The sequence below is a fragment of the Mycteria americana genome (genome assembly GCF_035582795.1).
Source record: "Mycteria americana isolate JAX WOST 10 ecotype Jacksonville Zoo and Gardens chromosome Z unlocalized genomic scaffold, USCA_MyAme_1.0 Scaffold_30, whole genome shotgun sequence".
Classification (NCBI taxonomy): Eukaryota; Metazoa; Chordata; class Aves; order Ciconiiformes; family Ciconiidae; genus Mycteria; species Mycteria americana.
Window position 1 is genome coordinate 1,423,942 of NW_027445437.1, and position 11,089 is coordinate 1,435,030.

Genomic DNA, 11,089 nt, shown 5'->3' on the forward strand with positions numbered 1-11,089 from the left:
CCCTTGTGAATGCACGCTTATGCAGGTCTGCTTACGGAGTGTGTGTCTAGAGCTCTGCATGGAAAGGTTACCTTTTCCTTTTAGCTGAGCTTCACAGCAGATAGTCACAATCAAAAGCATGTAAACAGCCACCTACTCTTCCTTTATTTTCTTTAATATTGGCTATATAGAGTACTGCACACCCATCGACTAAATGTGTGTAATCTTGGCAGGTGAATCCATTTCTATCACTGATCTGTGGTACACTAAATGCTTCAGTATCTTTTTTTTTTTTTCCTTTTAACCAACCCTTCTCTCTGTCTCTGTCTCACTCACGGTTAAATCAGGCAGAATTTGAACTAATAGATTAGTCACTGACAATGTTTATATTCTCACATATGAGCTTCCTCTGTAAATTACTAACACATTGATTAATAAATGTTGACTGGTGTGATGCATCATAGCTAAAATGACAGGCAAGGATTATTTTATTTTGTTTTTACTTCCAAGGGAATGTATGTCCACTAAATCTCGCAGACTCTTCAGATTTCAAGATATTTTTTAAACAGAATTTTTGCACAAGCAATTCAGAAAAGCTTTACTTTATCTCTTCTTCCTTTACGCAGTTCAGGCTTGCCAGAAGAGTGCTTACCTTAGAGATCCCTTTGTATTATATATATTGCATGTATTACCACAATACAATTTGTATTAATAGAGCTATGTTGTCTTTTTTTTTTCCTTCCACCTTCAGATTTCGAAGTCTCACCACAGCGTTTTTCAGAGATGCTATGGGCTTTTTACTAATGTTTGATCTCACCAGTCAACAGAGCTTCTTAAATGTCAGAAATTGGATGAGTAAGTAGAACCGTAGAGCCCGCATTTATCGGCTGACTTGAAGCTTTCTTGTGTATTTTGGGCTTTATGCGTGTCATTGTTTGTGAGCTGGAAAATGCTCAAAGAAAATAGTTACGTCTAGTGCAGCCATAAGTGGGGTACTTGCAGCCTGTAATTTGGGGTGAAAGCTTCATCAAATTGGAAAGATACATGCTCTTCTTTTTTTTGTACGGTAGACTGTTTGGGGCATATTCTTGATAATCTTGTTTGGATTTGGTACAGTTTGAATAAATCTGTTGCCTCTTGAAAATTCATGGTATTCGACGCTTCCTTGGCCATACTTGTATGGCCTGTATATCATATTTTCGATGATATACAGGAGCTTGGAAACTGTACTTTGGCTATCGCTGTTATCTTTAGGGTGTGTTTCCTATTTGTAAAGCAAAAGGCGATTCCTTCCTATCTGCTTTGAGGTTTAAATTAAAATTAAGATTGGGCTTTGAGGATTTGGTTTGAAAGCGCATAGTGTTTGCCGTTGTTGGTTTTCCTTCAGACAACAGCTAGACTAAAATTGGAACAACGGTTAAATTCTTAAAGTTTGTTTTTAATTGAGGGTATTTAGAGTGCTGGAAGGACAGAGGCCAGTACATTTCCAGCTGGCAGTTTTCCAGCAAACAAGCTGAAGTGGGGATAACGTGAGAATCCAGATAGCTTTGTGAAAACAGCTCCGTCTTCTTCAGAGATTCCTTCTTCCCACTAAACAGTCCCTGTCATCACAACCTTCCACTGCTTACCAAGCTGAGTCTCTAATTTCTTCTGTGTATACTGCACCTTTTCAAGTCAGTCCCCTCAGGATTGAGGCAAGTATTGCTCAGTTACTTACGAGGGGTGAGGCTGTGGACCGTACTTGTGCCTGGATCTTCAAATGGTTAAAACTGCATTTAAACCATTGAGTGTATCCAAGAGAAAAACACCCTTGAGGATTTTGTCCTATACTTCTGAAGAGCTGCATTTACAGATGACGTGGGGTGTTGTTTGTACTTCCACAATGTCCTTATGAGTCTTGTAGAATAAAAGTTGTGGCCGGTAGAGGTTCTCCTCTGCTAAAGCACTGTGTTCAGCGCACCTCATCGCAGTTAAGTCTTCTTGTATGTTGGTAAAATAAATACTGGAAATAATTTTCTACTTCCTGTTTCGAAAAACTCCCCTTAGCAAGTAAATGTACGACAAGGAAATGTGTCTGGCGTGAAGTGGTTGGCTGGTTAGCGTAGGATATTTTGAGGTGGGGAGCAGGAAAGGTATTTTGAATTATTTTGTCAACAACCTTGGTCTCTAAGGCGCTTCCAATGTTCTCTTAACTCATGTTTATTTTTGCTTCTAGGTCAGCTGCAAGCCAATGCATATTGTGAGAATCCAGATATAGTCTTAATTGGTAATAAAGCTGATTTATCAGACCAAAGGGAGGTAAATGAAAGGCAAGCAAAAGACCTGGCAGACAAATATGGGTAAGCAAATTATGACAGAAACTAAATTTAGTCGATAACTGTTGTAAGTTGTAGTTAGTAAATAGTCCTGTGGGCAAAAAGAATGTGTATATATTTTTTTTTTCCTTAGCTGCCTTTACTGTACAATGAGGGATGTTCAGAGAGAATTGGGCCAGCAGCAAAAGACGGCCTGAGAGACTGTGAGGAGTAGTAAGCAAATTAGGCTTAAAAATAATAAAAGAATATTAAAGAGTTGCCTGCAGCCAGGTAAGGAGGACAGTGACACTGAGGAGAAGGTAGCTCGTGCCAGATTTCATACAATGGAAATGCTGGAGCAATTGATAATCTTTTCTTCTGAAAAAGATGATTTAGAAGGCAATAGTCTGGATTCAAAGGGGATTTCAGAATGGAAACACATAAGTTGTGCTTATAAGTAGACAGGAAGGGAGGGAGACAGTACTTACAGGGACTGCTAAATAGCAGTAGTTATAACCATCTGCCTAAAAAAAAGGTTTCTGGTGTGTTCTGTGGTCCCTGCAATTTTCTGTAATGCAGACCTAGGTTTCTCTTTAAAATAGACTTTCTGGTTGCCTGAAAGACTTTTTCAGCCAAGGTTCGTGCTGATGTTATCACAATTTGAAGTCAAAACGCCAGGATACATTTTGTAAATTAATGTGGCGTTTTTGCGCTCATGTCCTCATGCCACTTTGTGCTAGAACAGGAGTTTGGGTCCTGCCCAGCAAGGAAATAGAGTCCCGACAAACCAGAAGTCTGTCCCATTCATTTCATTGCCGCTAAACCCACCTGCACTGAGAGTGTTACAAAGAGTTGAGTCTTGGTTGTCTTGAAAAGTCTCTCCAGCAAACCTTTTCCTTTCCACCGTAGCATACCGTACTTCGAAACAAGTGCTGCTACCGGACAGAATGTGGAGAAGGCTGTGGACACGCTTCTGGACTTGATAATGAAGCGTATGGAGCAGTGCGTGGACAAGACACAGGTCTCCGACACAGCCAACGGAGGAAGCTCGGGAAAGCTAGATTCAGCAAAACCGGAGGAGAAAAAGTGTGCCTGCTAAACGTCACCTCTAAACTGTGAGAACCAATGAGAATACTTCATCAGAATATGGCTGACCTACCACCAAATTCAAACCGGCTCTCTTGAGCCTGCACAGAAGCAAAGTTACATTGTTTTATTGGGATTGTGCATTTTTCTCCAAAGAACTGGTTTAAAACTAAAAGCTGTGTTTCAGTGAGGCTCTTGTGCTGAAATGATTCTTCCTGATACGGTGCCATCTTCACGGAAAACTCTCCCACCTCTTCTTCCCCACTCCTTTTCCCCCAGCCCTCATCTTTATTTTTCATGCAATCAGGATACTGAATAGAGGAAAGTAGCTTTATTTTTTTAAAAACGGAGGGAAAGAACCTATTGTCTGCATACACTGGATATTGAAATTAAAATGGAGGTGGGTGGTTTTCTAGGTCTGTGCCATTTTTCCACAGAATCCCGTTTCTTTATAATTCTTAATCTGCATCAGGGACCATGTGTTTTCTAAGGCAGATATACAAAAGATTTTATGTGGCCTATTAAGAAAAGCTTTTATCACTTGCACAGAGTAAGCAATGCTGTGAATCTGTCCTGACTGAACCACTGAGGCGGTGGTTGGGGGGGCGGGGGGTGTGTGTGTGTGTTTTGGGTTTGGGGGCAGGAAGTAGGGCATTTAATTTAAAAAAAAAAAAAAAAAAAAAAATTATCAGGGAATTGTGCAGCATTGCTTGTGTTGCCAATAATCCAAGCAGGGATTGGAACGTTATGGGAAAAAGTGTGGAGAAGGATTCTGATGCTGCAGGGACAGTTTATAAAGAAGAGAGTATAATGTATGGGAACAGAGATAAACTATATTTTATGAAACAACTTTTTACCATTAGCAAGAAATATTCTCCTCTCCTCAACTTAAGAAAACTATCCTTTCTCTTCTTTTTCTCTGGGTAACTGCATATCGCAGGTAGGACATAGGAAAGAACTTGTGGCTGTTTGCATTGCCTAGAAGGGAACTGTAAACTCCGCTGTGCTGAGAGAGCCTCTAAGTTATCGCTACAGCTTTGTCGGGTCCTCCGTACGCTTAGGTTTTCAACAGAGGACAGCTTTCTCATACCCTTAAATTCTCTGGAAGAGGGCAAAGTGGAAAAAATGTGACGTGGGGACTTGGAATGATGAGAGTCCAGAATATGGGACTGACTAGATAGAAGTGTGTTGCAGAAGTTTGCAGGTATCTCGGCGCAGGGGGTAGAAGTTGCTGTGTTGGTGTGCTGCAGCGGAAGGGTGCAATGCAAAAGATTTCTTCTACGGGTGAAAGCAAGTTCTAGTGAAATAGTGAGTTGCTTATCACAAAGACAGACAAAAACAGGAAAAAAATAAAGAAAAATACTACATTTGTAAGTGTAGATCACTTTATAACCCAAGTTACAGCATATTTATTAGTCTACCCTGTCCTTTTTTGTAGAATAACCATTCTGGTTTTATTCAGGTGGTAGTTAAAGGTCTATTTGTGTTTATTGCGCTTTAAGCTACTTTCAAATCACTTGGAAGGGTGCAGATTGGGGGGTAAAAACAGATCTCTTTACAAGTCGAGCTTAATTGGTTGGGTTGGCAGGATTGCGGACTTTCATTTATTTAAATGTTTTCAGCTTTGATTGATTCAAAATTGCAAACTTTGTGAATAGCAAGCACATAAAGTGTTTCAGTGCTTCCCAGAAATGGAGTATTTACCAGATTCACTGCTGAAAAAATAACAGGTTTTTCTGCCCAGCTCCTAAAACTATGTTTACTTGATGATTTGGCATGTTAACAGGGCAGATGGTACATCCGTAGGAGCAGCCCCATTGGGTGAGTAACCAAATAGCTGCAATTACCATGCCAGAAATCTAACTTGCAGGCTGTAAAGATTACGGAAGTGATGATAGACTATACCTAAGGCTATATATAGTGTATACTATACAAACAGGTATAATGCAGGTCCTTTTATAGGCTATAAATAGTCCTAACACCTCAAGAGGTGGAAAAGCTGTTGTGGTAGTCAACGGGTGATTTCCCAGGTAGGAGATGTAAGTAGACTGTTAGCAAGCAGGCTGATATTCAGATAGGTTCCTCAGGTAACTCGGATAAGTAAACTGGATTTTCTTTGAAGTGAAGTTGTATTGCTTTTTTAATATGTAGCATAAAACATAAACATAATTTAAAAAAGAATTGTAATATGTCCTGAATTCCTGAAAATGCTGATCTGAGGAGCTCCCTGTCTCACTTCCAAAGAAATCTCTCACGTTGTGGCATCAGATTTTTGTCCGTTGAACAGGAGTGAAAGAAGTTGCTAAGAATGGTAAATTACCAACAGTCAACCAAAGCGTGTTTGCCGGAGCCGCTGAAGTATAGCTTGCCTAAAAGCTGTTACAAAGCTGAAAGTGACTTCAGTAGCAGGCGGATTCATACAAAGGTGTGTAAAATCCCAAACCTTGCGCTGTTTCAAAGCACCTTGATGAAGCTCAGTTGCTTCTGTTTATCTCTTCACCTACTGAAACTAGCACTCTTAGAATAATAATAATTAAAAAAAAGAAAAAAAAATACAGCAGTGATACCCAGAACAGTTTGGTCTGGAGGAAAGTTTCTCCTAACCTTGCCAGTGACTGTGAATTGTCAGAGCTGGTGGTCACTTATCAGGGATCTCTGTTCCCTAAGGATACAGTCTCTGAAACTCTCCAGCGCGGATGGAGCGAGCGCATGGCCAGCCCTCGCAGCCCAGTGTTGCTCGAGCTGTCTGTTTAGGAACGAAAGGAAAATGACTGTAGTAAAAATTCCATTGCTTGGTTTGTATATTTATACTTGCTACTACGAGAAACTGATGATTATTCTGTGTTTTAAAGAAAAAAGAAATCTGTGGATGCATGTGAAACTATTATCCCAAAAGGATTTTGCTATCAAAACTTTATTTGGAGGAAAGGAAGAGAAGTTTAAACGTGTTTCCTGTTTCCTTTCCTGGTAGGCGGTATAGTAGCTCTCAGTTATTAAATTAAGAAAAGAGGAACATGATAAGTGATTGTAAATGGCTCCTAACAGCTTTGTTGTTTATCAGGTTAACTCTCTTTGCAAAAAACTAGACAACGAACTCTTACTAAAAATCGCCTTCTGTCGCCTCTCCGCCTTCGTTTGACTCTTGCTCCATTTTTATTTTCTTCATAACTATTCCTCTTAGGTTTCACACGCCCACCGGCAGATTCACATTCTTATACGTCCACTTGGCGACGTCCGTCTGTCTTCCTGCAGCGTCACAGCTCTTGCGAACCCCCGCTGAGCAACTGCAGCCCTGCACAGATGACTCGGGGCCACTCCTTGCTGCTGTGGTAGGAACTGAAAGCGATAGCAGTGTTAAGGTTCACAAGTTCTGTGTAATATCCAGGAAATAATGGTAACTGCAGCAAAGAAGGAACACTACAAGGGGGCTACTCGCAGTCTTACAGAGCCGTGCCTGTATCAAAGGAACTTTTCTATCCCACATGCTGGGACACCCTCTCTCAGTTCTATCCAGTATCCACTTTCTGGTTGAAGGGCTTTCCTTCACTTCTGCTGTAGCTCTGTAATGGTTCCCTTGAAGTAATTTTTCCAGCTGCAGCATGGTGAGCTGGATGCACAGTGAGCCCCTGCTAGCTGCTTGCGACCTGCTGGAAAAGAGCTGGCGGGGCGGTGCGGCCCAGCCGAGTCACCCGTACGGTGGGTAGTGCCGTCCTGCCGACGGGCTGCTGTGATGCCAGTGAGGCGCAGCGTCTTGGCACAGCACTTTACTAGTTCCAGCTCTTCTGACTGCACTGTGAACTCCTGAATGTATCCCTCGCTGGAGCCACATATCCTACCGTTTTCATCCTTTCCGCACTCCTGTTGCTCGAAGCGTTTCACTTTGACACGTTCAGTCCTATAAGTTCCTCCAGGACTCCGGCCTGGGAGATGAATTTGCTTTCACTTTACGTCTCTGGTAGGATATAGCCTCATCCCATCCCACTAGAACTTCAATCCAGATTCTGCTGTTGCAAAATTTGATTATACAAATTTGAATTGGAAGTAGGGCATTTGCTTTTGAGCACAAATACAGCTTGTTTGCGAGCCTGCTAGGTATGCCGCATCAGGGCTGGAGAGGGAGAGAAGGTCCTGTGATGCTTTATCCAGGGTGAGACTAAAAATTAAATGTCAGTGCAGGTATTCTAACCCTGCGGGCTTTTGTCTTGAATTTCGGTCCAGGTGCTAGTTTCTCAAGGTCTCTTTTTGTGTCCTTTTAGAAATACCTTTTTTCAGTTTTCCAGTATCCCTCCAGTAAAGTGCTCTTGCTGCAGATTTTATTGCACAGCATGTGTGGTAATTTCTGAACGGAACGGTGCTGTGCACTGACAAAGGTGACGGTAATACCCATCCTGCAGAGCTGCGACTTGCAGGATCTTACGCTGAGAGGAATTTTCGTTTCCTTTTCTCTCTGCATAGTTCTGCCTTCCTCATCTCCAGCAGCCATCTCAGGCTGTGATATTTACCAAGACAGTTCAAGTTACTTGACTTCTTGTTGAATCCGTTCCCTTAATCCTCTTGGCGCGTCCCAGTTAAGTCGCGTATGCAGCGTAACGGCGTTAACACCTCTTGTCTCGTCCTTAGAGCTCACCGTAGTCCGTTCTTCTTCCTGATCTACAGGTATTTTTGTCCTCCCAGTTTTAAGCATGAATGTAAAAATGTGGCATCACAGAAATGTTAATACTCTATGCTAGAGTAGTGCTGGAGTGCTGACCTATGGCTATAGGCACTGCAGTGATCCCCTGGTTGCGGCTCCTTCTGTTCGCCGGCAGCCTTTCGCTCAGCGTGTCTTGGTGGAAGAAATGCGTCCCCTAGCCGTTGCTAAATATTTGCATTGCCAAAGTGCGGTGCCAAAGCCTGGTGTTGCTGCTCTGTTTATGAACTGCCACGTTTAGTGAATTCAGAGCCCGGGGGTAATGCTCGGGGGAGCGAGGAAACTTACAGTCAGCAGGGAATGTCTTTAAGCTGATGTTGCTGCTCTTACTCTGCCATTCGTGCATCCTTTGCTGACCTTGCCCTCAGCTTCCCCAGCCCCTCACCTGGGAGTAGTAGTGCCAAGACCTTCAGGAATGCAAGAAAGCAGATGTGCTGTTGTCAAATGGGATTTTTTTTTTTTTTTTGATGCATACATTGAAAGTACCTTTTCGGCTGTAGAGACTGCTCCAGCAGTGCATTCATACTGCCCGTGTTCATGTTATGCCACTGTGGTGCCTCGAGCCCTGCTACCAGGTGGGCAAGGGGAGATGCGAGCCAGTGCCAGGGCAGGGTCCTGTGCTGCTTTGCATCCTCAGGAGTAAAACAAATTACCTGGGGAGACAGGCGGAGGGGTGCGAATACCTAGGGCTGGCTGGAAATTGCAGGATAGAAGCGGTACTAAAGGCAACATGCTTTAGATAAGAGAAATACCCTTAAACGTTTACAGTGTTTACCAGAGAGCCCAGTTTGAGAAGTTAAGTTAAGCTTGTGTGTAAGTGCTTGGCTGAATGGGGTCTGGAGTGTCTCTGTGAAGTAAGGAGCTATTGTCAGGGCAAAACAACTAGAGCGAAAATGGTGTAAAATGAAAAACAAACTGCACAGAAGTACCTACTCCATGAACATACAGATGTGAACGAGCTTATTTTTATTATTTTATTTTAAATATTGTCCAGCCGTGAAGAAAATTATTCCATCAACTGAAAAAGGCCAGGAGAGTATTAATGACTATTCTTCAGCGCACAGTTGTTAGACGCTTAAGCAGATGCTCTCCAGAAGGCCTTACAGGGTCTCTTGCTGACATGTACCAATACCCGTTCAGAGCCACGAGAGCGTTAGAAACGGCTGGGGGCCAGGAGACAGCGCGTGGCACACCGTATAGTTCAGGCTTCACAGTCATTTAAGCTTCTGCTCTCATTTTATGAAATATTTTTATCTGTCATCAGCTAGTGAGGTGTGGTTTGGGTTTTCCCCCCCCCCCCCCGTTCTGACTCATTTCCAAATAAAAGCATTTAGCAGGGGACCGACTCTCTGCTCAGCCAAGGGCCCTGCTCTGCCCTGGCAGGTACCAAACTGCAGTTGCAGCGGAGGGCTGCAGCGGAGGGCTGTCCTTGCAGAGCAGCACATCCTCCTTTCGCAGCCCCTGGCCGATGCGGTTTCCCCACTTCACCGCCTCTTCTTCCAGCCAGGGCGCTGCCGGCTTGGAGCCTGGGCCAAGTCCTGAGCCCGGCATCCAGCTCAGCGCCCGCCTGCCCCGGGAGAGGTACTGGCACTAGAGAAAACCTTAAGTAACTCTTGTCTTTTCTATAGCCTTTGCCTTCTGTGGCTTTTTACAGACATTTGCAAGAGGAAAGGTATTTGCTTCTCTAAAAAAAAACAAAAAAAAAAGGAAAAAAAGAGGGGGGTTGGGTGCCTGAAACATGCTTTTTTTTTTTTTTTTTTTTTTTTTAAAAAAGAGGAGACATAAGGCAAAGAACAGGCAATTTGCTGACTGCTCACATGGCTGAGCCTGGCAGTAAGTACGATGTAGCAAAAGACATTTGAGAGTAGCTGCCATTTCCTTGCTGTCTTGGTAACTTTGTAAAAACTGATTGCCTTAACTGTTTTCTGAAGGCTACATCTTATTTAACATTCTGAATGTGTAAAGGATCATACATATGTTTACGTTTTAGAGGATTGGCTCAAGTAAGAAACTTTCTTAAAAGTTGTATAAGGTGTGATTTTTGATACCTGCTCCATAGTGACTCTTTGGGACTGTTGCAAGGTAAGAGGTTTTATCTCCTAGAAATATTTCAATCCATGGATAAAACTAAAGTTTTCAGCTTAAACTTTAAAAGAAAAAATAAAAAAATGTGGAGCTATTATTTTAAAATTTGTGTTCTTGGCACTGTAACTGAAGAAAAGCAGCAAGTGTAAAAATAACCTCAAGTGACTGTTGTTTTTATACAGGTGTGAATGCTGTGGGAGTTTCAGACCAGGCTCTGATCTTACTTACTTTTTGTCTCCTTTTCTTTGTGTTGTAACTGATGTGAAGCTGTAAAAAATGGGTAGTTTTTTACCTGACTGCTAGGAGACCTGGCTTGAGACATCTTTAAAGAGAAAGCCAAATTTTCCCAGCTTCTTTCCTGTCTTAATTCTACTTCAAACATCAGTTCAATTCCACCCCCCCCCCCAAAAAAAAAAACCCACCCCCACATACCCATATAGGATAAGTTTTGCATTTGGTTTTTTTTTTTCCAGAGGATGCTGTTGACTTGGGACTATTCCCTTTGATGCTGGGCAGATCTGTTTCTAACTTACCATTATTATTTCTATCTAAACTAGTTAAAGGCAACAGAGGAAATGATTCTTTGCTATGTGCTTTTGTTCCATACGGTTACCTAGTTAGAACATAACTTTAGAAAGTAGACCCTAAAGTTGTCCATCCTCATCATGCAATAGGGCTTAATGGACAAACTGTATATTAGAAGCAGCCTGTTGTATCTTACTCAACTTATGGAAGTTAAATGGTTCTTCTTTGGTTTTGTTAAGGTATCTTTCACCTTCCGGATAAACACTAAGCATCCCCTATCAATTACCTTTTAAGTGTTTCCTTCTGTTATGCGACTGTAAGCATGTTTTATGTTTGTCTTCAACAGATCTGTGCTATGCCTAGTGCTATGAGTGTGATTGAAACTACCTTGAACACAAATAGTATTTTTTATTATAGATGCCCCTTGATC

The 11,089-nt window shown here is 42.2% G+C and overlaps 1 protein-coding gene across 4 annotated transcripts in view; it reads left to right on the forward strand.

The window, feature by feature from the left end:
- RAB27B (RAB27B, member RAS oncogene family) overlaps nucleotides 1-3,550 on the forward strand; it is a 43,657-nt gene extending 40,107 nt beyond the window's left edge. For all 4 annotated transcript variants that reach the window (XM_075489087.1, XM_075489089.1, XM_075489085.1 and 1 more), the window contains 3 exons: nucleotides 731-834; nucleotides 2,195-2,318; nucleotides 3,183-3,550. In XM_075489087.1, the coding sequence (XP_075345202.1) occupies nucleotides 731-834; nucleotides 2,195-2,318; nucleotides 3,183-3,372 (418 nt within the window). In that variant the 3' untranslated portion in view covers nucleotides 3,373-3,550. The remainder of the gene's footprint in view (nucleotides 1-730; nucleotides 835-2,194; nucleotides 2,319-3,182) is intronic.
- Nucleotides 3,551-11,089: the final 7,539 nt, after the last annotated feature.